The 25,539-nt window shown below is 42.6% G+C and overlaps 1 protein-coding gene across 1 annotated transcript in view; it reads right to left on the bottom strand.

Moving 5' to 3' along the window:
- LOC124802602 (protein turtle-like) overlaps nt 1-25,539 on the bottom strand; it is an 888,421-nt gene that overhangs the window by 169,172 nt on the left and 693,710 nt on the right. The window contains exon 6 of the mRNA XM_047263481.1: nt 24,423-24,654. Coding sequence (XP_047119437.1) covers nt 24,423-24,654 — 232 coding nt within the window. The remainder of the gene's footprint in view (nt 1-24,422; nt 24,655-25,539) is intronic.

Raw genomic sequence — 25,539 nt, 5'->3', positions numbered from 1 at the left:
TATCTAGAATAGGTTAATACATTTTAATATTTAGGGTGAAGTATTATATTTGGACCGGTTCCCGTCAGATCACCGAAGTGCTGTTGGGTTGGGCTAGCATTTGGATGGGTGACCATGTGGGTCTGCCGAACGCTGTTGGCAAGCGGGGGTCCCTCAACTCTTGTAAGGGCAATTAGGAGCTACTTGACTGAGAAGTAGCGGTTCCGGCCACGAAAGCTGACAACGGCCGGGAGAGCAGTGTGTTGACCACGTGCCCTCCATATTAACATTCAGTGACGCCTGTCGGCGGATTATGACATGGCGGTCGGTCGGTTCCATTGGGCCTTCCGAGGCCTGTTCGGACGTAGGAGTATTACATATGAACAAATAACGAAATTCAAAATAAGTTAGACCTATTCAGCTACGAAGGTTATTCGGAAAGCTTAAGAGACTCTCACATGGGCACTGAAAAGCTCATGCGCACCAACTCCCCGCATGTATTTGATATTATCGCCGTGCACTGTGTAGTGCACTGTGTACTGTATCATTTCAAAATGTTTAAAACAATTGATCAGGCCACCAACTGTGAAATACAGTAGGTAATTCGGTTTTTGCGAGGAGTGAATGTTTCAGCAGCGGAAATTCATCGAAAGATAAGTGAGATGTATGGCTTCAATAGGATGAGTGATAGAAAAGTGCGTAAGTGAGTGAGAGCTTTCAAGGACGAATGGGGAAGTGGCCATGATGAACAGCGATAGGGCGACCACCAGTGATCTCGTGGTCTAGAAGTGAAAAACTTTAGGAAATATTTGTACCTCAATTCTGAAAAATACAACTTGTGGGAAATTGCGAATGAAGATATGAGTCCAGTTGAACTGTGCCTCAGAACATTCCTGCAGCATAGATGAAGACTATGGTGCAGCATTTCTTCATCTTCAAGCTTCCTCTTGGCATTCCTTTTAGCACTTCTTGCTTCTTTGGTAACTTGAACAGCGAATCTTTCAGCTTCATGCGCCTGTTATCTGTCACACGGAAGCAACTGATCTTCCACATTAGGGCCACATTTTGTACCTAAATTTCTCAGGACTTCCAGAGTTCCTATTGCTCCATCACTGAAATATATCACTGCATCTAGTATACCAACTTTTAATGTATTTACTCGTACAGAAACATTCTTGGGTAATCTTTCCCATATGCAATGGCTGAAACTTTCATTTGTATTCTGAGTGCCCCCATAAAGACATTTACCAAGAAAAACTGGATCACTCAGGTCTCTAAAAATTGGTTTTATTTCATTCATAACAGGGTCAGAAGAGAATGCTTATGATGGTATATTTGACCATTTTATTTCCCTTTTTGGTAATCACACCAAGAATCTGCTCCTTTAGGGGAAAGTCCGTGAACAGGATGGTCATCTGTGGACGACTTCTTGAAGTAGGTGGCCCATACAACTTTTCTCATTGCTGTAAAATCATTCAGAGGTGCAGTTCGTCTAATTGCCAGTCCATAATAACTCTGAGGAACGTCTATTTCAGTTTCTGTCGATCTGCCTCGGCCAGACAGAGGTTTTCCATCAGATAGCAATTTTCCTTTCATTTCTCTTCATAGCTTCTTCAATCTACCACCCATCCTCTTTTGCACATGTCCACAACACTCCAGTTTTGTTACCAAGGTATCACCATAAAAATTGGAACTCATTAATTTTATTGAAAGCTTTAGAGTCGCCATCGCCTAGGTACTTCGCATATCTACATTATAAACGGGCACCGACCTCTGAAATACTTTTAGAGCTCCATCACACTCCATACCTCCACTGTAACCATCATAATTCTTAGAAAACTGACGTTCAATATGTCCTTCATAGCAGGTGTGGCAGTATTTAGATAACCACTCAACATCAACAACTTTTCCATTCTCCAGAGAAGTAGCACTTACAACACCACTCAAGGAACGATGTACTCGACTTTGCCATGTCCCATCAAGTGCAATAGCAATGTCCCTTGTTCCACTAATATTTACAGTTTCTCCTATTATACGTTTCATAGATGCTTTACACACAACCGTAAACGCACCTAAAAGTATTTTTATGTACTTGCTGAACCTACTGGGAGGAGAAGGAAGGTCCATCAAACCACAAAACGTTTGAGCAGGCATTTTTCCTTTTCCTATTGCACGCATTGCATACACTAACTTCAAATTAAAAAAAATGATTCAAATGGCTTTGAGCACTATGAGACTTAACATCTGAGGTCATCAGTCCCCTAGACTTAGAACTACTTAAACCTAACCAACCCAAGGACATCACACACATCCATGCTCGAGGCAGGACTCGAACCTGCGACCGCAGCAGTAGCGCGGTTCCGGTCTGAAGCACCTAGAACCGCTCGGCCACCGCGGCCGGCACTTCAAATTCACATCACATATTGTGCACAATGTTCGAAGTCATTTTCGAGGTAGATTTATTGCAGAATATACACAGAATAACTAATTTTGATGCTAAACCCTTCCTGCCACTTTGATGTTCAGTTATTTCCACACAGCCTACACGATCACATTGTTTACATTTCGCCACTTCCTTTATCAAAGAAGATAAGATGCCCACATCAACAACAACAAATCCACTACAAACAGCGTAATTGTTAACACAAAAATTTGAATCACCAGGAGGCGTGCCATGTGGGAGTTTCTTCCCTGAAGTACTGATACATAGGTTACTTTCAACAGTATGGTTTGCTGCGTTTGTGTACTGGCTGCCACGGAATTTCCGTTTATTGAATTTCTTGATGCGTCGCATAGTTCATATTTATTGCACACTAAAGGATATGCATTTCAACAAATATATGGGGCAAGAAGAATTCAGTAACACGTGAACAAATTGCTTCAGCGAAACAAAAGTAAATACTAGCAAAGATAATCATTTACAGACACTAGAAACCTGCACTGTTACCAACATATACAATGTAGCATTTTTTTCTTTTCGAAATAATACTGGTTTTTGTAACAGAGATAGAGGGGGCATGGCGGCGTACATGAGTGTAACTTTAAAATTTGGTATATATAGGTAATTTTTCATTTGAAACCCTATAATGTGTATATCAATGTAATCAGAAAGACTATAGAATTTAATAAAGCCATAAAAATTCCGATTTTTCCACCATTAAGTACCCTGTATCCTTAAGCTCACTGGCGTTAAAGAAAACAGGAATTTTGGAAATTGGTTGTGGCGCTGAAAGAATTACAGGAATAGTTTTCTAAGGGCCTTAGGACACTGCCAGTCTTACATCTGTTCTTCAACTATTTTCGAGCCAGTTTTCAGTTTCAGTTGAGAGCGCCTCTGTGGGTATGCAGATGGAACTTATCAATCTGCAAAGTAATTCCCATTTAAATGACATGTTCTTTTACGTTTAAACGAATCAGGAGTTCTACATTGTCTTCCTTGGGAAGTGCGTCCATATCTCCATAATAAGGTTGAAAACGTGATACAATGTTTCCATCAACATATGTGAGTAAAAGGATCGTTTCGATTGTGGCAGTAAATAAATCGAGATTATGTGGCGACATAAAGAGACGAAAATCTGCGAAATTGTCTGCGTCTATCCATATGTCACAAGCTAGAACCAGATGTAAATTATGTCTTCAGTGCGCCAAAACTAATTAAACCATAATGAAAATATGTTTTGTTTGTGATCTGTGTTGCTGAGAAATATGATGTAAGGCGCATGCAAAAGATTCAGTGTTGCTTGTGTGACTGCACTGCCGTGTTCAGCGTTTCCCCCTCTCTTTCTCCTCTTCGCAGTCAGACAGTTGGAACAGTAATGGTGGAAGTGTGCCTTTGGGCGACAGAGAATTGCATACGCTCAACAGTTCCACATCTGTGCAAAATCCTTGGCCGTCCCTCTTGTAGAGCTTCAGTGGAGTATCTCTGTGGAGTTACCTTCCCAAAGATTTGTGTACTGTTCCACAGAAATACGAGTAGTTGAGTATGTCACACTTATTTTGTATTTCAGTACTTGCCAATATGTAATACTGCGTTCTAAGTATTTAACTATATTAACTTGCTGTATGGTCTGTTTATGAGGTTAGATCTTAACTCACATGGGCTGCTGTATGTATTACAATGTTACATTTAATTTGTTGTAAGCAATATTTTTTCCAATAGAATTCACAAGTCATATTTCAAACATAGCTTAAAGTTTATTTAACCTATTCACAAAGTTGTAAAATTTACGAAACCTGCATAGGTAAAATCGCAGAAAGATAGTTTTAGTAGTAAAGGGTGGGAGGGGCCGCAGCTTTGGCAGTTATGCCAGCGGCGCAGGACCTCGGACGGCCTTGCTTCCGATCTATTATAGAGATCTACATATCAGGAAAGATTTGCAACACAGTAGTAGCATTGTTACCACCACATCAAAAAACACTTGTAACAATAATAAATTAAGATGCTGAAACGCATAATTTACATGTTGTTGTTGTTGTGGTCTTAAGTCCTGAGACTGGTTTGATGCAGCTCTCCATGCTACTCTATCCTGTGCAAGCTTCTTCATCTCCCAGTACCTACTGAAGCCTACATCCTTCTGAATCTGCTTAGTGTATTCATCTCTTGGTCTCCCTCTACGATTTTTACCCTCCACGCTGCCCTCTAATACTAAATTGGTGATCCCTCGATGTCTCAGAACATGTCCTACCAACCGATCCCTTCTTCTAGTCAAGTTGTGCCACAAACTCCTCTTCTCCCCAATTCTATTCAATACCTCCTCATTCCCCCCCCCCCCCCCCCCCCCCTCCCATGAACCATGGACCTTGCCGTTGGTGGGGAGGCTTGCGTGCCTCAGCGATACAGATAGCCGTACCGTAGGTGCAACCACAACGGAGGGGTATCTGTTGAGAGGCCAGACAAACGTGTGGTTCCTGAAGAGGGGCAGCAGCCTTTTCAGTAGTTGCAAGGGCAACAGTCTGGATGATTGACTGATCTGGCCTTGTAACAATAACCAAAACGGCCTTGCTGTACTGGTACTGCGAACGGCTGAAAGCAAGGGGAAACTACAGCCGTAATTTTTCCCGAGGGCATGCAGCTTTACTGTATGATTACATGATGATGGCGTCCTCTTGGGTAAAATATTCCGGAGGTAAAATAGTCCCCCATTCGGATCTCCGGGCGGGGACTACTCAAGAGGATGTCGTTATCAGGAGAAAGAAAACTGGCGTTCTACGGATCGGAGAGTGGAATGTCAGATCCCTTAATCGGGCAGGTAGGTTAGAAAATTTAAAAAGGGAAATGGATAGGTTTAGGTTAGATATAGTGGGAATTAGTGAAGTTCGGTGGCAGGAGGAACAAGACTTCTGGTCAGGTGACTACAGGGTTATAAACACAAAATCAAATAGGGGTAATGCCAGAGTAGGTTTAATAATGAATAGGAAAATAGGAATGCGGGTAAGCTACTACAAACAGCATAGTGAACGCATTATTGTAGCCAAGATAGATACGAAGCCCACGCCTACTACAGTAGTACAAGTTTATATGCCAACTAGCTCTGCAGATGACGAAGAAATTGAAGAAATGTATGATGAAGTAAAAGAAATTATTCAGATTGTGAAGGGAGACGAAAATTTAATAGTCATGGGTGACTGGAATTCGAGTGTAGGAAAAGGGAGAGAAGGAAACATAGTAGGTGAATATGGATTGGGGGACAGAAATGAAAGAGGAAGCCGCCTGGTCGAATTTTGCACAGAGCACAACATAATCATAACTAACACTTGGTTTAAGAATCATGAAAGAAGGTTGTATACATGGAAGAACCCTGGAGATACTAAAAGGTATCAGATAGATTATATAATGGTAAGACAGAGATTTAGGAACCAGGTTTTAAATTGTAAGACATTTCCAGGGGCAGATGTGGACTCTGACCACAATCTATTGGTTATGAACTGTAGATTAAAACGGAAGAAACTGCAAAAAGGTGGGAATTTAAGGAGATGGGACCTGGATAAACTAAAAGAACCAGAGGTTGCACAGAGATTCAGGGAGAGCATAAGGGAGCAATTGACAGGAATGGGGGAAATAAATACAGTAGAAGAAGAATGGGAAGCTTTGAGGGATGAAGTAGTGAAGGCAGCAGAGGATCAAGTAGGTAAAAAGACGAGGGCTAGTAGAAATCCTTGGGTAACAGAAGAAATATTGAATTTAATTGATGAAAGGAGAAAATATAAAAATGCAGTAAGTGAAACAGGCAAAAAGGAATACAAACGTCTCAAAAATGAGATCGACAGGAAGTGCAAAATGGCTAAGCAGGGATGGCTACAGGACAAATGTAAGGATGTAGAGGCTTATCTCACTAGGGGTAAGATAGATACTGCCTACAGGAAAATTAAAGAGACCTTTGGAGATAAGAGAACGACTTGTATGAATATCAAGAGCTCAGATGGAAACCCAGTTCTAAGCAAAGAAGGGAAAGCAGAAAGGTGGAAGGAGTATATAGAGGGTCTATACAAGGGCGATGTACTTGAGGACAATATTATGGAAATGGAAGAGGATGTAGGTGAAGATGAAATGGGAGATATGATACTGCGTGAAGAGTTTGACAGAGCACTGAAAGACCTGAGTCGAAACAAGGCCCCCGGAGTAGACAATATTCCATTGGAACTACTGACGGCCGTGGGAGAGCCAGTCCTGACAAAACTCTACCATCTGGTGAGCAAGATGTATGAAACAGGCGAAATACCCTCAGACTTCAAGAAGAATGAGGAAGTATTGAATAGGATTGGGGAGAAGAGAAGTTTGTGGCACAACTTGACCAGAAGAAGGGATCGGTTGGTAGGACATGTTCTGAAGCATCAAGGGATCACCAATTTAGTATTGGAGGGCAGCGTGGAGGGTAAAAATCGTAGAGGGAGACCAAGAGATGAATACACTAAGCAGATTCAGAAGGATGTAGGTTGCAGTAGGTACTGGGAGATGAAAAAGCTTGCACAGGATAGAGTAGCATGGAGAGCTGCATCAAACCAGTCTCAGGACTGAAGACCACAACAACAACAACAACAAACCTCCTCATTATTTATGTGATCTACCCATCTAATCTTCAGCATTCTTCTGTAGCACCACATTTCGAAAGCTTCTATTCTCTTCTTGTCTGAACTATTTATCGTCCACGTTTCACTTCCATACATGGCTACACTCCATACAAATACTTTCATAAACGACTTCTTGACATTTAAATCAATACTCGATGTTAACAAATTTTTCTTCTTCAGAAACGCTTTCCTTGCCGTTGCCAGTCTACATTTTATATCCTCTCTACTTCGACCATCGTCAGTTATTTTGCTCCACAACTAGCAAAACTCCTTTACTACTTTAAGTGTCTCATTTCCTAATCTAATTCCCTCACCATCACCCGACTTAATTCGACTACATTCCATTATCCTCGTTTTGCTTTTGTTGATGTTCATCTTATACCCTCCTTTCAAGACACTGTCCATTCTGTTCATCTGCTCTTCCAAGTCCTTTGCTGTCTCTGACAGAATTACAATGTCATCGGCGAACCTCAAAGTTTTTATTTCTTCCCCATGGATTTTAATTCCTACTCCAAATTTTTCTTTTGTTTCCTTTATTGCTTGCTCAATATACAGATTGAATAACATCGGGGAGAGGCTACAACCCTGTCTCACTCTCTTCCCAACCACTGCTTCCCTTTCATGTCCCTTGACTCTTACAACTGCCATCTGCTTTCTGTACAAATTGTAAATAGCCTTTCGCTCCCTGTATTTTACCCCTGCCACCTTCAGAATTTGAAAGAGAGTATTTCAGTCAACATTGTCAAAAGCTTTCTTTAAGTCTACAAATGCTAGAAACGTAGGTTTGCCTTTTCTTAATCGTTCTTCTAAGATAAGAAATAGGGTCAGTATTGCCTCACGTGTTCCAACGTTTCTACGGAATAAAAACTGATCTTCCACGAGGTCGGCTTCTATCAGTTTTTCCATTCGTCTGTAAAGAATTCGCGCTAGTACTTTGCAGCCGTGACTTATTAAACTGATAGTTCGGTAATTTTCACATCTGTCAACACCTGCTTTCTTTGGGGTTGAAATTATTATATTCTTCTTGAAGTCTGAGGGTATTTCGCCTGTCTCATACATCTTGCTATAATTTACATACCTATGAAAAAAAACTTGTTGTTCTAGTAGATTCTATTGAGTAGAAGAACGAAACCGGCATTATCTGTGGAAATTAAACCTTTAGGAAACAGATCACATGGAGTGTTGGTTTTATTTTAAAACTACCCAATGTAGAGATAATCAGTATAACAGTAAATATTTATTCCAGTTATTCCTAGCTATCTCAACTGTGTATTTTAAATGAAGAAACTACAGATATCAGAATTTTTTTTAGCGATTCAGGTGAGATGATCTTTTTAATAACCATACACGCCAGGTTTGCTGTTACTGGCACTGTATCATCATCATCATCATCTTGTACAGTTTCCAGTCCCAGGCTGGGTCTGTTTTGAGCACAAGCCTCGCCATCTAGCCCTGTTTTCCCACCATCTTTTCTGTTCATTCTAGTCCAGTCTTCGCCTCTTTTCTAAACACACTCCTCCACATCTTTCAATTATCTATCCCTTGGTCTTCCTCTTGGTCGTTTCCTTCACATCTCCATTTCACGTATGTACTTGGGAATCCTCTTTTTCTCCATTCTCTTTAAGTGCCCGTACCATGTTAGCCTTGACGTTTACATGCTGCTCTGCAGGGTTCTTCTTTTACCATTTCCCTTTCATTCCTTATCCTCTCTCTCCATGGTATTCCTAACCTACTTCTGAGGAACTTCATTTCACATGCCTGTAATCTGCTTACATCTCTTTCCTCAATTACATTCAGATGCATAAGTCAGTATTGGGATATAGCAGCTTCTATATATTAAAAAATGGTTCAAATGGCTCAGAGTACTATGGGACTTAACATCTGAGGTCATCAGTCCCCTAGAACTTAGAACTACTTAAACCTAACTAACCTAAGGACATTACACACATCCATGCCCGAGGCAGGATTCGAACCTGCGACCGTAGCAGTCGCGCGGTTCCGGACTGAAGCGCCTAGAACCGCTCGGCCACTGCGGCCGGCTCTATATATTACTTCTTTGCTTTTTTGTGGGAGGTCTTTGTTCCAAACCGGGCTCCTAACACTTTGCAGAAATGCTTTTCTGCCTGTCTCCCACGTTTACTAATGTTTCTCTTATTTCTTCCATTTTGCTCTGTTACACTTCACAAGTACTTGGTCGGCCGGTGTGGCCGTGCGATTCTAGGCGCTTCAGTCTGGAACCGCGTGACCGCTATGGTCGCAGGTTCGAATCCTGCCTCGGGCATGGATGTGTGTGATGTCCTTAAGTTAGTTAGGTTTAAGTAGTTCTAAGTTCTAGGGGACTGATGACCTCAGATGTCCCATAGTACTCTGAGCCATTTGAACCAACAAGTACTTGACACTCTTCATCTCCTTCAACTGTTCACCTCTCCAATCGTTATTTCGCTTTTTGGTCTTTCTTTCTACTTGTAACCAGGATCTCACATTGGTTTACATTAAGTTTCACTACATACTATCTCACAGTTTCTTCCCAAGCATCCAGATATCCCGTACGTCCAGTACAGTTTAAACGACACAGAGATATATTATTACAAATCTACGATAGTGAAATGTGGATAAGAAGTACGTATAGAACTAAGCGCCATCCGAACAGGCCTTGAAGGCCTCACGGGACCGACCGACTGTCGTGTCATCCTCAGCCCACAGGAGTCACTGGATGCGGATACGGAAGGTCATGTGGTCAGTACACTGTTCTCCCAGCGGTTATCAGTCTTTGTGAACGGAGCCGCAACTTCACCATCAAGTAGCTCCTCAATTGGCCTCACATGAGCTAAGTTCACCCTGCTTGTCAATAGCACTGGGCAGACCGGACCGTCAGCCATCCAACTGCAAACCAAGCCCGACAGCGCTTTGGTGATTTGACGGAAACCGGTGTTACCACTGCGGTAAGGCCGTTGGCAAGAAGTACATTTACTACCACAAATAATAAAATATGCTATACTGTTCTCTCCGAATTACGGGTACAGAAGCACCAAATTGTCCACTGACCAACCAACCAACCAACCAACATGGTGGCAGCTGCTCACTGCCCGACCAACAGCACGCAGAAATGGCTTCCTCAAAGGAAAAATTTACCCACAATTCAATACTGAAGAGCTGAGATCCGAAGACTTTCCAAATTATTTAAGAATGGACGATAAATTATTTTTTGAGCTGCTAAGGCTCGTCAAACCACACTCGACGAGAAGCAATGCCGGCACTGTGATGAGAGATGCTGTAAGCCGTGACGACAGGCTCTCAGCTATATTAAGGTTTTTACCTGCTGACAGAACTTGCCGAGACCTCTAATTCAGTGACCGACCGCGGTGGCGCAGTGCTTAGCAGACTGGACTTGCTTTCAGACTGTTCGAATCCCAGTCCATTCACCCATATTTAGATTTTCCGTGATTTTTCTAAGTCGCTCCAGGCAAGCGCTCCGATGGTTCCTTTGAATAGTGCGCGGCTGATTTCCTTCTCCATCCTTTCGTAATCCGAGCTTGTGCTCCGTATCTAATGACCGCGCTGTCGATGGGACGTTAAACACTAACCTGCCTCCATTTCTCAAATTCAGTTTATTCCGAAAGAACAGACACCACACATTCACGTGGTTGAGCGGCTCCGATGGGCACAATCGTGGTCGACCTTCTGTGGGAATCTCAAAGTAGCGAGCATGGAGGACATTGACTACGACTGCGGATAGCTGGTGCTAGGTGGAATGCAGGTCAACCGAGGGGCGTAACGCGCAATTGCGATAAACACTGTGTCCGTATGGAACAGTGGGTAGCGCAACTGCATAGTAAGCAGGAAGTCCCGGGTTCGAATCCCAGTCCAGCACACAGTTCCACTCGGTGCCGCTGAATCCGCATAAAGTCCCGATGCGTAGTTCTTCCCTTTCCTTCCTCCTGCCTCCACCTTCAGTTTATATTATGGGTTCGTTGAAAAATGAAACAAGAGCTTCATTTCTATTGCTATACTCGCACGACATGTTCCACAAACATCTGCGGTCTTTAAGCTTCTCTGGAAATTGTGTAATCAAAGAATCGTCCACCTCGCACTAAAACGGTTTCCGAAATTCGTGTTTCGCTTGTGAACGTATGTCTGTTATGATAGCTGTATTGGAACAGCGTTTAATCCCACGCGCAGTGACAGAACCCCCCCCCCCTCCCCCTCTCAATTTCTCTCTCTCTCTCTCTCTCTCTCTCTCTCTGCTGTGTGTGTGTGTGTGTGTGTGTGTGTGTGTGTGTGTGTATGTGTGTGTGAAAACGGGAGGGGGGGAAGGGGCGGCTGTCGGATGGCCATACCCATTCGACACCCGAGAAGGGAAATCGGTCTGTTGGTGGCCAGCACGCATACAGACGTATGATCCATTGTTCGGTTGGCCGATAAATTGGTGCATGTGTGGTGGACCCACCAGTACTACTCAGATCTTTCGTCCTTATCTCTCTGAATCCGTGCCAAATCACTTCAGTGATAACTGCACCCATGCCATAACAGTACCGGTACTGTTATAGTTCCAAGCATTGGAAAAAAAAATTAATTATTTGCATCACTGTTCAAGCGCTTTGCTCATCATATGTCTAAATGTTATCCATTCTTGATAAACTGCACGAATTTCTAAGCTGTGGGTAGGCCTACTGCTATTCATTTTCCGTTAACATTTCGTGTTCATTTTTTTGATCAGAGATAACGGGTAATTTCGAATTACGCTGTTTTTCTTAGATACAGTGGTAGGGATGACCAAAATTATTCCCGAAATGTTTAATTTTTTTCTTGACTCGTAAATGTAGTTTGTTTTCGCTAAACAGTATTACTAACAAAATTTAGTCGAAAAAGATTAATGTTCACGTGACCAGTTTTGTAGTTCACTATCGCGGCATGAGAATAGAAGCTGTTCTAATAAATTTCACATGTAAGCAATAAACAACGAGTAAATATTGTACAGAGTTGACTTAAAACAATTTGATGATAAAAAATTAATTAGTAGACGTGCGACAGCGTGCGTTACCTAGTACGTCCCAAAACGCCGCGCATAAAAACAGGATTCTTTCGGGTCTCATATACATCGGGTTCTATTGGCTATGGAAAGGTAGGGTCAAGTGTTTCGGATAGCCCTTGGTCTGGGAATCATTTGTATAACCAACAGAAGGCTCGTGTTAGAGTGAAAGTACCAATATTACACATTTCCCCTTATTTAGGCAAATCGAACAAATCGGTTGGTTCTTTTTGCATGGTATGCTTTAAGGGGCTTATGGAGGCACCAATAGTTCATGGGCGGTTTTTTAGAAAGCACGAGAAAAAGTTTTTGCCATTTTTCGTACCAAAACCGAGCTGCGGATTCCAATATGGCTATGGACAGCAAATGACTGAGGCATTTACGATATATTCCTAATATCCCGATTTCGAACAGTCTTTGAAATTTTCTTGGCATCTTCATCCATTTCTGAGGTACAGAGGTTCAAATTTACCCTCCTTGTACACGTAAAGTACGCACGCAAAATTCGATGTCTGGCGAAAACTTAGTTTATAAAGTGACGTAGCACAGAAAATAATACTATAAAGTGTCTCTGTTACCACGAAGGGGATTCTGGGGAACCGATGTTGTTGTATCCGGTCTGAATTGTAAAATTGGTTTTGCTTTATTTCAGTTTCACATAAATAAACTACCAAAATTTAACTGACTCATAAAGTTCTTTTCATATAAGTGACATACCCTGCTGTGGCAGAGAAAAGAAAGAACTAGCGAAAAAATCCTTATAGCGTACCACAAAAAAGCGAATACACTCCTGTTTAAATGATTGTGACTAAAAATTGCCTACCAGCTGCCTCATTCTACCTTCCTCAGCATCTTAAAATGCTTCCCAAAATTTTTGGCATGTGAGCCTATTTGCGCTCTTTTTAACTTGCGACCCACCTCTCACTCCACATGCTCCCCTAACTGAAACTCACTCACACCTACTGTTAGTCGCTCATACCCATCCGCTCCCACCTGCCCGCTCCCACTCAATCATTCAGCCCAAATCATTGTCATTATCTCTTCGTGTCTCTCTAACTATAAATGTCTCTTGTCTCTCAGCCAAATTTTACTATCTCTCTCTTCTCCCTGTTGTCATTGTCATAGACTCTGTCTCCCATTATGACTGAATCTTAGCCATTTTCACTTTCTCCGGCTCTTTATTCCTGTCCCACTAGCACTGTCTCCTTCACTCCTTTCCTAGGACTATTTTTTCACTGGCAACTATGTTGCAGTACCCCCCCCCCCCCTCTCTCTCTCATTCTGCTACTTCATCCCTTTCTTTCTCTCATACTTCCACTGTCTCCTTCGCTCATTCTACATCACAACCACTGTCTATTATCTTCCAGTATTTATTACTTTTCCGTCTCTTTCCCACTGCTATTGGCTCATTCTCTCTCAGCATAAAAAAGCACGAATGTGTTCGGATGTCAAAATTTTTGGGAAAAATTTTAAAGGTGCTAAGAAAGGTACAATAAGGCAGCAGGTACCCCAGTCTTCAGTCAGTCTTTTAAACAGGAACACAATCGCTTATTTTGTGCTCCGACAGGAGCATTTTTCCGCTAGTTCCCTTCTTTTCCCTGCCAGAACAGCGCACGTCACTTACGTAAAAAGAACTTTATGGGTTGATATAACTTTGGCATTTTACTTATGTGAAAATGAAGTAACGCAAAACTAATTTTACACCTCAGACAGGATTTATCGTGCATAGAATTTTTTTATGTGCTTTAATACTACAGGATGAGGTGCACAGTAACCTTCTTATGAAAACGGAGACACTTTAAAGCATATTTATCCGTGTTAAGTCACTTTATAAACAACGTTTTCACTTCACATGGGATTTTACATGCATGTTTTACGTATGCAAGTGTGGTAACTTTGAATCTCTGTATCTTGGAAATTGATAAGGGTATCAAGAAAATTTTGAAGGTTGTTCGAGATCGTGATCTTATTGTTAGGTTCAAATGGTTCTGAGCACAATGGGACTTAACATCTGAGGTCATCAGTCCCCTAGAACTTAGAACTACTTAAACCCAACTAACCTAAGGACAACACACACATCCATGCCCGAGGCAGGATTCGAACCTGCGACCGGAGCAGTCGTGCGGTTACGGACTGTAGCGCCTAGAACCGCTTGGCCACCGCGGCCGGCTTATTGTTAGGAATATATCGTAAAAATTAGATCAATTTCCTGTGTGTAATCGTCTTGGAATATACGTTTCGGTTTTGTCACCCGAAAGGCATTTTTTGAGTGTTTCTCGATAACGGGTATATTTGAGAAAAGGGAAAGATGGCACTTCTGGATAAATGCCTAAAGAAAATAGCTTTGAAATTTGAGAAATTTCCTGCTGTTATTTATTTAGAGTTCGCCTCGTACCAGATTTGATGTGCTTATTTTACGTGTAGAAGTAAGGCTGTTCAAATGTTCGTGAATTCATAAGGGACCAAACTGCTAAGGTCATCGGTCCCTAACTTACAAACTGTTGTGGACTGGCAAGACAGCCAATCCACAATGCCGGGTAGCCGAAAGGCACGCGTTTAAGCTCACGCAGGATGGCGTGAGGTCTGGAACAGGTCAGGGATATGAGACTAGCAAAAATAGTACGTATCTGTTGGAATACTTAACTTTAATCCATAATTGGTGAATATCGGTCTGACGGTACATGCATCACAAGATAAATAGCAAATGATAATGGCGCCTTGCTAGGTCGTAGCAAATGACGTAGCTGAAGGCTATGCTAACTATCGTCTCGGCAAATGAGAGCGTAATTTGTCAGTGAACCATCGCTAGCAAAGTCGGCTGTACAACTGGGGCGAGTGCTAGGACGTCTCTCTAGACCTGCCGTGTGGCGGCGCTCGGTCTGCAATCACTGATAGTGGCGACACGCGGGTTCGACGTATACTACCGGACCGCGGCCGATTTAAAGGCTACCACCTAGCAAGTGTGGTGTCTGGCGGTGACACCACACAAACTACTTACAAAAACTTATGCTACGAACACCACACACACCCATGCCTGAGGGAGGACTCGAACTTCCGGCGGGAGTGGCCGCGCAATCCGTGACATGGTGCCTCTAACCGTGCGGCTGTTAAGGCTGTCCCATGCGCACCGATGTGGGATTCAGATGGGTGATTTAAAGATTTTCCTACTGACGTGACCAGCGACGTACCAGAAAAGCGGAATGATACATTGTAGTCGGTGGAGAAATTAGTTTCATGGAATTGACGCGATTTATATTGGCCTATTCTGTTTCATGTATCGCCAGCGTTTGTAACTGTGAAAGTAATGAATCCAGTTTTGGCGAAAGTCGGATACATGTATTTTCTACAAATTTTGGGGGCTCCGCCGCGATCAGCTGAACGAGTGACGACACAGTTTTGGCCGTCTAATCTACGACACTTAAGGACAATCTTTTCTGAGCGCGACAACTTTTAACTATGTGAGATTGCGTGGGTTTTGGATCTACGACGTTGATAGACATTTTTAATGATGATTGGCAGTACCGACAGCAAAACGATGCAGGGAGAAATTCTGAACATATTGGCGAAAGGAGAAATATCTGACGAAACCGGAACAACTTAAAGCGTGGGAAGCCGAGTTGACACTCTCAACGACAAGGTTAGCTACTGATATGCGTTACTTTTGAGTCGTGTTATAGAGTCGTTTGGGATACTTTGAAACGTTGAGAAAAGTGAAACGAGTTGGTAACGTATCCAGAAATGACAATGTCAACCGACATCGACAAAGTAAGTGAAAATATAACTTCTGCATCGATTGTTTGCATTAATGTAATGTTTTGCAGGTACTTTCAGTAGTACAAGTGGATACTGTCTTCAAATTGTGTTGTGAATAAGTCGCTAGTAAAGAAGTAATAAATTTAAAAAAAATTTCTGTGTGTGTGTGTGTGTGTGTGTGTGTGTGTGTGTGTGTGCGTGTGAAAGAGGGAAAGAGGGGAGGGGGGGGGTGCTGTAAGCGAGACAAAGTTTCGTAAAGATTTGAAATTATGAGTAAAGTTTGTTGGAATTTGCTAAAGGTTGTCATCCTAAAATCAAGGATGAAAGAAGTCCGGGGATTTGCGCGCATACAGTTACGCAGCCTCAAGACAATTTCACAGTTTCTAACTGTAATATTTGTCTTATTGTGTTAAACTCATAACATAGATTATGCCGCTTAATGAGTAAGTTACAACAGCATATTAAATTCGGTCAATAATCACGCCAAATATCGAAAACTAAATTCTTTTTGTTTTTAGGAAACCTGCAGCTGATACCGGATTCTGGGATAATCGCTTACTAATACGGATCTGCAATATACATAGTGGGACAAAAAATGAAATGACTACTGAAATTTGTTATTATTTATTGAACAAAGAAAAACTTACGATGACAATTAACGTCAAAAAAGAATGTTAAGAGGAGGCTGAAGTCTAGATCGGGTCCCGCGTCAGTCACGGCGGGGTTTCTCTACAGCTCATAGGCTGGCAACGCTCCAGGATAGAAGTAATGCTGACGAAGAATTAGAGGATGCAATCCACATGGATAGCAATAAAACGAATTTGAAAGCAATATTTTATCTGCCGATTCTAAAAATAACCTCAAAAAATTTTGGTCTTAAGCAAAATCTGTGAACGCAACAAATAATTCAATACCTTCTCTTGCTGACAGTAGGGGTAAGGTAACTGATGATGATAAACAGAAGGCCGAAATTCTAAACCTAGCTTTCAAAAACTCGTTTACGATAGAGGACTGCAGCACCATTCCCCCTTTCAATTGTCGAACAAACGAAAGGATGGCTGACAAAGTGTTTAGTGTATCTGGGATTGTAAAACAGTTAAGATCCTTCGACGCCAGAAAGGCATCTGGCCCAGACGGTATACCCGTAAGATTTTGTATTGACTATGCTACAAATATAGCACCATTCTTATCCGTCATCTACCAGAGATCATTGGAACGGCGGGAAGTTCCACGGGACTGGAAGAAGGCCCAGGTCATAACAATCTATAAAAAGGGTAGAAAATCGGATGCACATAATTACCGGCCAATTTCACTGACACCGGTTTGTTGTAGAATCATGGAACATATTTTGTGTTCAGACATAATGACCTTTCTAGGCTCTGAGAAGCTCATCTGTAAAAACCAGCACAGTTTTAGGAAACAGTGGTCATGCGCATGAGATACAACAGGCTCTAGATACCGGCTCCCAGGCTGATGCCATATTTCTCGACTTTAGAAAGGCGTTCGACTCAGTTCCGCACTGGCGCTTGCTACAAAAAGTGCGCGCTTACGGTCTATCCAGTGACATATGCGGTTGGATAGAAAGTTTTCTAACAGACAGGGAGCAGTATGTCGTCCTCAACGGGGTAACTTCAACAGAAACAAGAGTAACTTCAGGTGTGCCCCAGGGCAGTGTAATAGGTCTTCTGATTTTTACGATTTACATAAACGATCTGGTTGATGGTATTGACAGCGGCCTTAGACTGTTTGGCGATGATGCTGTAGTCTACAGGAAAGTAGTATCACACGAAAGTTGCGAACAAATCAATGAGGATTTACAGAAAATTAATGCGTGGTGTAATGACTGGTAGTTATCTCTCAATATTAGTAAGTGTAACCTACTGCGTATAACAAGGTGAAAATCCCCATTACTGAACGAGAACAAAATAAATTCCCAGTCTTTGTATCTGGGTGTGACTATTCGAAATGATCTCAAATGGAATGATAAGATTACACAAGTAACGGGTAAAGCGAACTCTAGATTGCGGTTTATTGGTAGATTCCTGAAGCGATGCAGTCCTTCAACGAAGGAAATAGCTTACATTACGTTAGTTCGTCCAGTCTTAGAGTATTGTTCATCTGTATGGGACCCTTACCAGTTGGGTCGGATTCAAGAAATTGAGAAGGTCCAAAGAAGAGCGGCAAGATTCGTGACTGGTACATTTAGCCATCACGAGAGCGTTACAGATCTCATAGAAAGTTTGAAGTGGGACACACTTGCAGATAGACGACGCGCTAAACAGAAGGGGCTGCTTGCTAAATTCCGAAATGCAATCTTCACCGAGGATGTAGAGCATATATTATTACCACCAACTTTCAAATCGCGTAATGATCATCATTCAAAGACAAGGGAAATAAGAGCTCATACTGAGGCGTTCAGACAGTCGTTTTTCCCTCGTGCGATCCGTGAGTGGAACAGGGGGGGCGGAGGGGGGGGCGGGAGGGGAATATGATTTTGACGCGAATTGTGCCCTCCGCCACACACCACTTGGTGGCTAGCGAGTATACATGTAGATGTAGATGCAGAAAAGAATGAGTTTACTGGAGAATATCCCGATTCTGAAACAGACTATAAAAAGTTCTCACCACATTCACAGGATCAAATGTAAATTTTCTATATCATTTCGTAACGGTTGCTCTTAAATCATTTGGCAGCAATGACGAATACGCAATTAATAAGCGAATACTCGTGATCATTTCGTGCTCCACAGTTGAATACTGTTAATGTTAACAAAAACCGCCACAGGTGTATTGCAGGAACAGGTGTTTCTATTACACCACAGCCGGCATCGTTCAAAATGAATATCTTCAGGTGACCTGACCAAACGTTCTCCAACGGTCTTGGTAACGAAACTAATTCTCGCAAAGTGTCGGTAATGTGCCGGGTTTAGCACTCAAAAATGTCTAGAACAACCATTTATAACACACGCCGAAGAGATAGCGCAACCACAGCTATCAGATGATCTACATGCAAGGAACATGATAAGCTGTGCTATACCGGGCTCAGAGAAAAGGTGATTTCCCGGCAAGTAAACTTACAGTAACACACTTATTTGTTAAGTTTGCATGCGTACCGGCATCAAGGCTCAGCAGTCTTCGTGGGATTTGTCGGTCCTCTCTATTGTCACTTGCGTTTCACCGAACTAGTTCAGTGTGTTAACTGCAAGTTGGTTAATGGGTTTGCGGGGTGAGGGGCAGTGAGAGGTGCAGAAGCCCTCTCTGCCTCCCGCACTGTAGACACCTGTGGTTCATGCTTCCGCGAAAGTAGAAGTAGCGCACAGAGGTAAAGATCTTCGCAATCAATACAGAAGTTATCGTGCGTATTTACATGTGTAATAAATATCATAACTGCAACTGTTATGTAATGTTAACAACAGCAGTACAACATAGCAGTCAACAACTGATTACCTCCCACAATACTGTCAGCTACGTAATGCTGGTTGCAGCCGAAAACAAAAGACTACCGGTTGAAGTCTTCCGACATCTCGACGGTTCAATCCCACGTCCAGCCACCCTGATTTAGGTTTCCCGTGATTTCAGTAAATTGCTCCAGGCAAATGCCGGGATGGTTCCGTCGAAAGGGCACAGCCTACCTCCTTGCCCGTCCTTCCGTAATCCGATGAGACCGATGACCTCGCTGTTTGGTCTCTTCCCCCAAACAACTCAATTCCCTCTTACGACATCCACCGAAATCTACCGTTTCAGGTTGACCAAGAAACTTGAGGTTGACATATTCCTATATTGCTGTTCCATAACGCCCCTCTGGGAGTTGAAAAAGGTATGCGTAAAGAAGTTTTGAAAGATTTTGCCGTATCACTGCTTGCGATTTGTCTGGCTCCTCCAATACTGGTTTGACAGATGCATTAAAAAATGTTGGTGGTTGTGAGTATGTAATACATGAAATGTTCGGTACCCAAACGCAGGTATTTTTATAGGCTGTTGGAATAAAAAGAATGTTGTTCGGCATCTGATCCCTGAGCCTCCCCAGCCACACAGACGGAAGTAGAAGTGAGGGCGTCTAATGGCGCTGCCCAATAACAAGTGCATCCAGAGATGTTCCTTGTGAAATACCACAACTAAGCAGACTACACAAAAAAGTATCATCTCTAGGACACAGCATGCAAATACTGTGTGTCACTGGCGCTGCCCAATAACAAGCGCATCCAGAGATGTTCCTTGTGAAATACCACAGCTAAGCAGACTACACGAAAAAAGTATCATCTCTAGGACACAGCATGCAAATACTGTGTGTCACTTTCTCTAGACTCGGTGAAGTCTCGTTTCGGCAAGGAAAGGAGTCCACAAGTTTCTTCAAGTGTGCAATATCTAGCAGAAGCCACTCAACGATGATCAAATCCTGTAGAGCTAAACAACTTTCGGGAATAACGACTGGTACTATCATGCGCTGTTCCAAACAGTCCCTGAATTTCCTGTACGATTAAGAGTGGATGAGTCCGCAGCTCGTGGTCTCGCGGTCGCGTTCTCGCTTCCCGAGCACAGGGTTCCGGGTTCGATTACCGGCGGGGTCAGGGATTTTCACCTTCCTCGAGATGACTGGGTGTTTGTGTAGTCCTCATCATTTCATCATCATTAATGAAAGTGGCGAGATTGGACTGAGCAAAGGTTGGGAATTTGTATGGGCGCTGATAACCGCGCAGTTGAGCGCCCCACAAACCAAACATCATCATCGTCATCATAAGATTGGATAATTTAGCATGTCAGTCAAGATGCTTTAGGGTACCTAAGTGTTTGTTTAACCAGGAACATACGCGTTTAGCCTTCTGAACAAGGCTGTTGTCATCGTGGAAGACAGGATAGTCCACAGAATACTCATCAGGAAGGTGTAGAAGAAACGACAATATTTGTTCAAAGAAAACTCTGAAATAAAATTCCTCATTCGCGTTCATGACACTAACCTAAATTCATGGTACGAAAAACTCTCTCGCACAACATCACAGGGATCAAGTGAACTTTACGATACTGGGTTTTGTTATTGTGATGGCGGTTTTTAGTATCGCTGTCTTCATTTGAGCTGTATAGGTTCAGTGAAATTTGAGATACCAGGTTTTAAGGTGTGTGTGTAAATGTAAATGTGTGTGTGTGTGTGTGTGTGTGTGTGTGAGAGAGAGAGAGAGAGAGAGAGAGAGAGAGAGAGAGTTATATAGGTCAAATGAAATATTCGATTTTGGTTGAGTATTTTCTTTGTCCAGTTTATTCTCAAGGGTTTCGTGTTATTTTTCGGTTTTGTTTATTTTGGAATGCTGACGATATTCTTATTTTTGTATATTTAGCTTCTCCCAGCTCCAAACCTCCTACTTCCTGCGGTCGTCTTATTAAATTCATTTTATTGCTGGGTTGAAATATTTTAGTAGTTTATTACTTGGTTCGCGGGTTTATTTAGCGACGTTATGGCCGCCATATTGTATGTGCTGGAAGTAGGGGTGTCCACCATCTTGATGACGTCAGAGTTCAAAGCAGACTCGTGGAATCGGAGTTCTGGTTCTCCAGTTCTGTGGTGCTGCAGCCTGAATTGCACTCTGTACACCTCATTGGGCCATCAGTACACTCGATGTGCTTTGCATAATTTGATGAAATCACGAATAGTTGGAAGGCAATAGATTCCACTCAGCTACTGTACTAGTTTCTGTGTTGTTTGGACCATTGACGACATGTAGCTTTCTATGCCACAATGCTCTTTTGTCAGGCACCTGACTCCAGGTCCCACTGCATAGGGAAATCATAGGTGGAAACATCAGTTACAATGTAAGTTTGTGCCACACCTGTAATCACGGTCAAATAGCCTAAAGGTTAAGGTGACTGCTTGAGATAAGTGAGAAGTCTGGGTTCAAGTCTCAATTCAGCACAAATTTTCTATTATCACTATAGGCTTATGTTTTAAGTAATGTTTGCACTTGCATTTAATGGAATATTGTAGTATCTACTGACTGCAAAATAGGAGTAACAAAGGCTTACACAGAGCCACACACTGGTAGCCAGTTTGGGTAAAATGACACTGGTATACTATTTACTTTCTGCCACACACTGCATGGTGTCTTGTGGAGTACAGCTACAGATGTTGCTTTTGTTTGGAACCCAAGGAAAATCTAGAGTCAGAGAAAACACTGTATTATTTGTATCAAGATGGTGTAACTGTATGGACAACACAACAACTTACACCTGATAGAGGCTGGCTATGTGAAAATGGTCCAACTGCATAAACAGGTTATAAAAGACCCATTTCCCAAAAAGAAATTTTAATAATTGTTGTGAGACTCATTCCACGTCGGTATAATGTCCTCAGTTCTCTTGTCACAGAAGTACATTCGTATCTGCTTTTAGGCCATCAAAAGAGTTAAAGGCAAACAGTCAAGTGCTAAGTTGTAAACTAGATTTCAAAATAGATCTTTATGAAATCTTTGAAATGATCGCTTATCATTTTTCAAACTTAATGGGAAAATACTATGAGAAGACAACATAAGTCAGAAACGTGTAATCATTTTCTGACTTCATTATCCACTATAAATATACCTCAATATAAGATTTTTCCAGAAATTGCTTTTCAAATTTTAGACTTTGTGACTGACACTCTCTGTTTAAATTGAGAGAAAATACAATTTTAGCCAGAGATATTTGTTCTTTGTAACATGCACTAAAGTCATTCATATTTACTAATTTAGTGCTAACCCCTTACTCTACTCGCTCCTCATTTGAGATTTTTTTGTTGTGAAACATCTTAGTCATCACATGTTATATTCATCACTAATTTTGTCTTACGCCTAGGACATACACTCCTGGAAATTGAAATAAGAACACCGTGAATTCTTTGTCCCAGGAAGGGGAAACTTTATTGACACATTCCTGGGGTCAGATACATCACATGATCACACTGACAGAACCACAGGCACATAGACACAGGCAACAGAGCATGCACAATGTCGGCACTAGTACAGTGTATATCCACCTTTCGCAGCAATGCAGGCTGCTATTCTCCCATGGAGACGATCGTAGAGATGCTGGATGTAGTCCTGTGGAACGGCTTGCCATGCCATTTCCACCTGGCGCCTCAGTTGGACCAGCGTTCGTGCTGGACGTGCAGACCGCGTGAGACGACGCTTTATCCAGTCCCAAACATGCTCAATGGGGGACAGATCCGGAGATCTTGCTGGCCAGGGTAGTTGACTTACACCTTCTAGAGCACGCTGGGTGGCACGGGATACATGCGGACGTGCATTGTCCTGTTGGAACAGCAAGTTCCCTTGCCAGTCTAGGAATGGTAGAACGATGGGTTCGATGACGGTTTGGATGTACCGTGCACTATTCAGTGTCCCCTCGACGATCACCAGTGGTGTACGGCCAGTGTAGGAGATCGCTCCCCACACCATGATGCCGGGTGTTGGCCCTGTGTGCCTCGGTCGTATGCAGTCCTGATTGTGGCGCTCACCTGCACGGCGCCAAACACGCATACGACCATCATTGGCACCAAGGCAGAAGCGACTCTCATCGCTGAAGACGACACGTCTCCATTCGTCCCTCCATTCACGCCTGTCGCGACACCACTGGAGGCGGGCTGCACGATGTTGGGGCGTGAGCGGAAGACGGCCTAACGGTGTGCGGGACCGTAGCCCAGTTTCATGGAGACGGTTGCGAATGGTCCTCGCCGATACCCCAGGAGCAACAGTGTCCCAAATTTGCTGGGAAGTGGCGGTGCGGTCCCCTACGGCACTGCGTAGGATCCTACGGTCTTGGCGTGCATCCGTGCGTCGCTGCGGTCCGGTCCCAGGTCGACGGGCACGTGCACCTTCCGCCGACCACTGGCGACAACATCGATGTACTGTGGAGACCTCACGCCCCACGTGTTGAGCAATTCGGCGGTACGTCCACCCGGCCTCCCGCATGCCCACTATACGCCCTCGCTCAAAGTCCGTCAACTGCACATACGGTTCACGTCCACGCTGTCGCGGCATGCTACCAGTGTTAAAGACTGCGATGGAGCTCCGTATGCCACGGCAAACTGGTTGACACTGACGGCGGCGGTGCACAAATGCTGCGCAGCTAGCGCCATTCGACGGCCAACACCGCGGTTCCTGGTGTGTCCGCTGTGCCGTGCGTGTGATCATTGCTTGTACAGCCCTCTCGCAGTGTCCGGAGCAAGTATGGTGGGTCTGACACACCGGTGTCAATGTGTTCTTTTTTCCATTTCCAGGAGTGTATAATTACTCAGCACTAGATTTCAAAGTACTGGAAAGGAATACCCCATCTAAAATACTAGCAAAGTAACACAATGCTGCTTCATTTCGAAGGTTTTCACGACATAATTTATAGAAGAAATATTTCGAGGTTTCTAGTGGAGTTAGCTGTTCCATTATTCTGCCCAACAATTCAACAACTGGATTGCGCAAAAATGGTAAGATCACAGTTTCTAGAAGACAACGTAACAAATCAGAATTTAATTAATCTATTACAATGTTTACAGTCATGCAAATAATTTCTATATAACATAATATAATATAATTTTAACGAACTCAGTATCTATTTAAGAAACAAGAAGTCTCACCGTGAACATCCAAATGGAACCATGTGCCATTCCTGGGCTGATTAGGTGGTCTGTTCAGAAAGACCACTTTACACTCATACCAGCCCTGGTCTGACTCACGGATGTTGGTCAGGTTGAGGGAAGCAAGCCCGTAGGGCGAGTCCGGTGAGACGCGTGACACGCGACCCTCATAACCTTCACCACTGTGGGTCGGATAGCTGTCGTACCAGATGTAGATGGGGATCTCCTGACCCTGTCAGCCGCAAATATGCAGCGGCACAACATACGTATCAAGGCCAACAATGCAGCACTCAACAAGTCACCATTCTGTGAAACTCTTTTACATATGAGTTGAGCTCAGCATCATTCATGTTGCCAACAATTAACAGATACTAAAATGCTCAAAAACAATTTTTAAGTAAAATATGTAAAATAATTAGAATACAGTGTTCTAAATATAGTGCAAATAAAGTTGGAATTAATATCAGAAGAAATTGGGAGAAAAAATGGACATCATCTGCATGAGAGTAGACTGTGGATTGTTGTGCACAGGAGGTGTGTACTGTATATGGGATACCAGAGGCAGAAATTACTGGAAGATATGAGAAAGCGAAAATATTTCTGTAATATTCAGTCTTCTACACATGTCTCAGAACCATTTGGAGGATCTCTCAGAATGTTAATAGTGTATTTGCATGTATCTGTGTTACATGGTTTTAAGCACTTTTGATATACATTAATTACTTGGTGATAGGAACTCATACAGGCCCTATTTATTACGATGTTAAGGCAAAAATTATTATTGGCATTTGAATAATATCTATGTCAATGTCACTGGATGCCGAGCTCAACATCATTTGTTACATTTATAGTTACTACTTTAATCTACAATATGGTATACTGATACCTCAATTAACATGCACTTTACAATATTCCATAAATCTCACCATTCCATTTACTTAGATACATAGGAATAGTATTCAGAAATAAGGAGTTAAAAGGAAAATACCTCAAGGAAAGGATGAAATGGATGTACTGCAATCTTGTTATTTAATTTCAGGAGCTGTGTACATGCTCCCTGAAGTTGTTTGTGTTGAAATCTACTATATTTGAATACCAATGACTCTCACTGTTAATT

This window comes from Schistocerca piceifrons, chromosome 6 (genome assembly GCF_021461385.2).
Source record: "Schistocerca piceifrons isolate TAMUIC-IGC-003096 chromosome 6, iqSchPice1.1, whole genome shotgun sequence".
Lineage (NCBI taxonomy): Eukaryota > Metazoa > Arthropoda > Insecta > Orthoptera > Acrididae > Schistocerca > Schistocerca piceifrons.
This window is presented reverse-complemented; position numbering and strand designations above follow the sequence as displayed.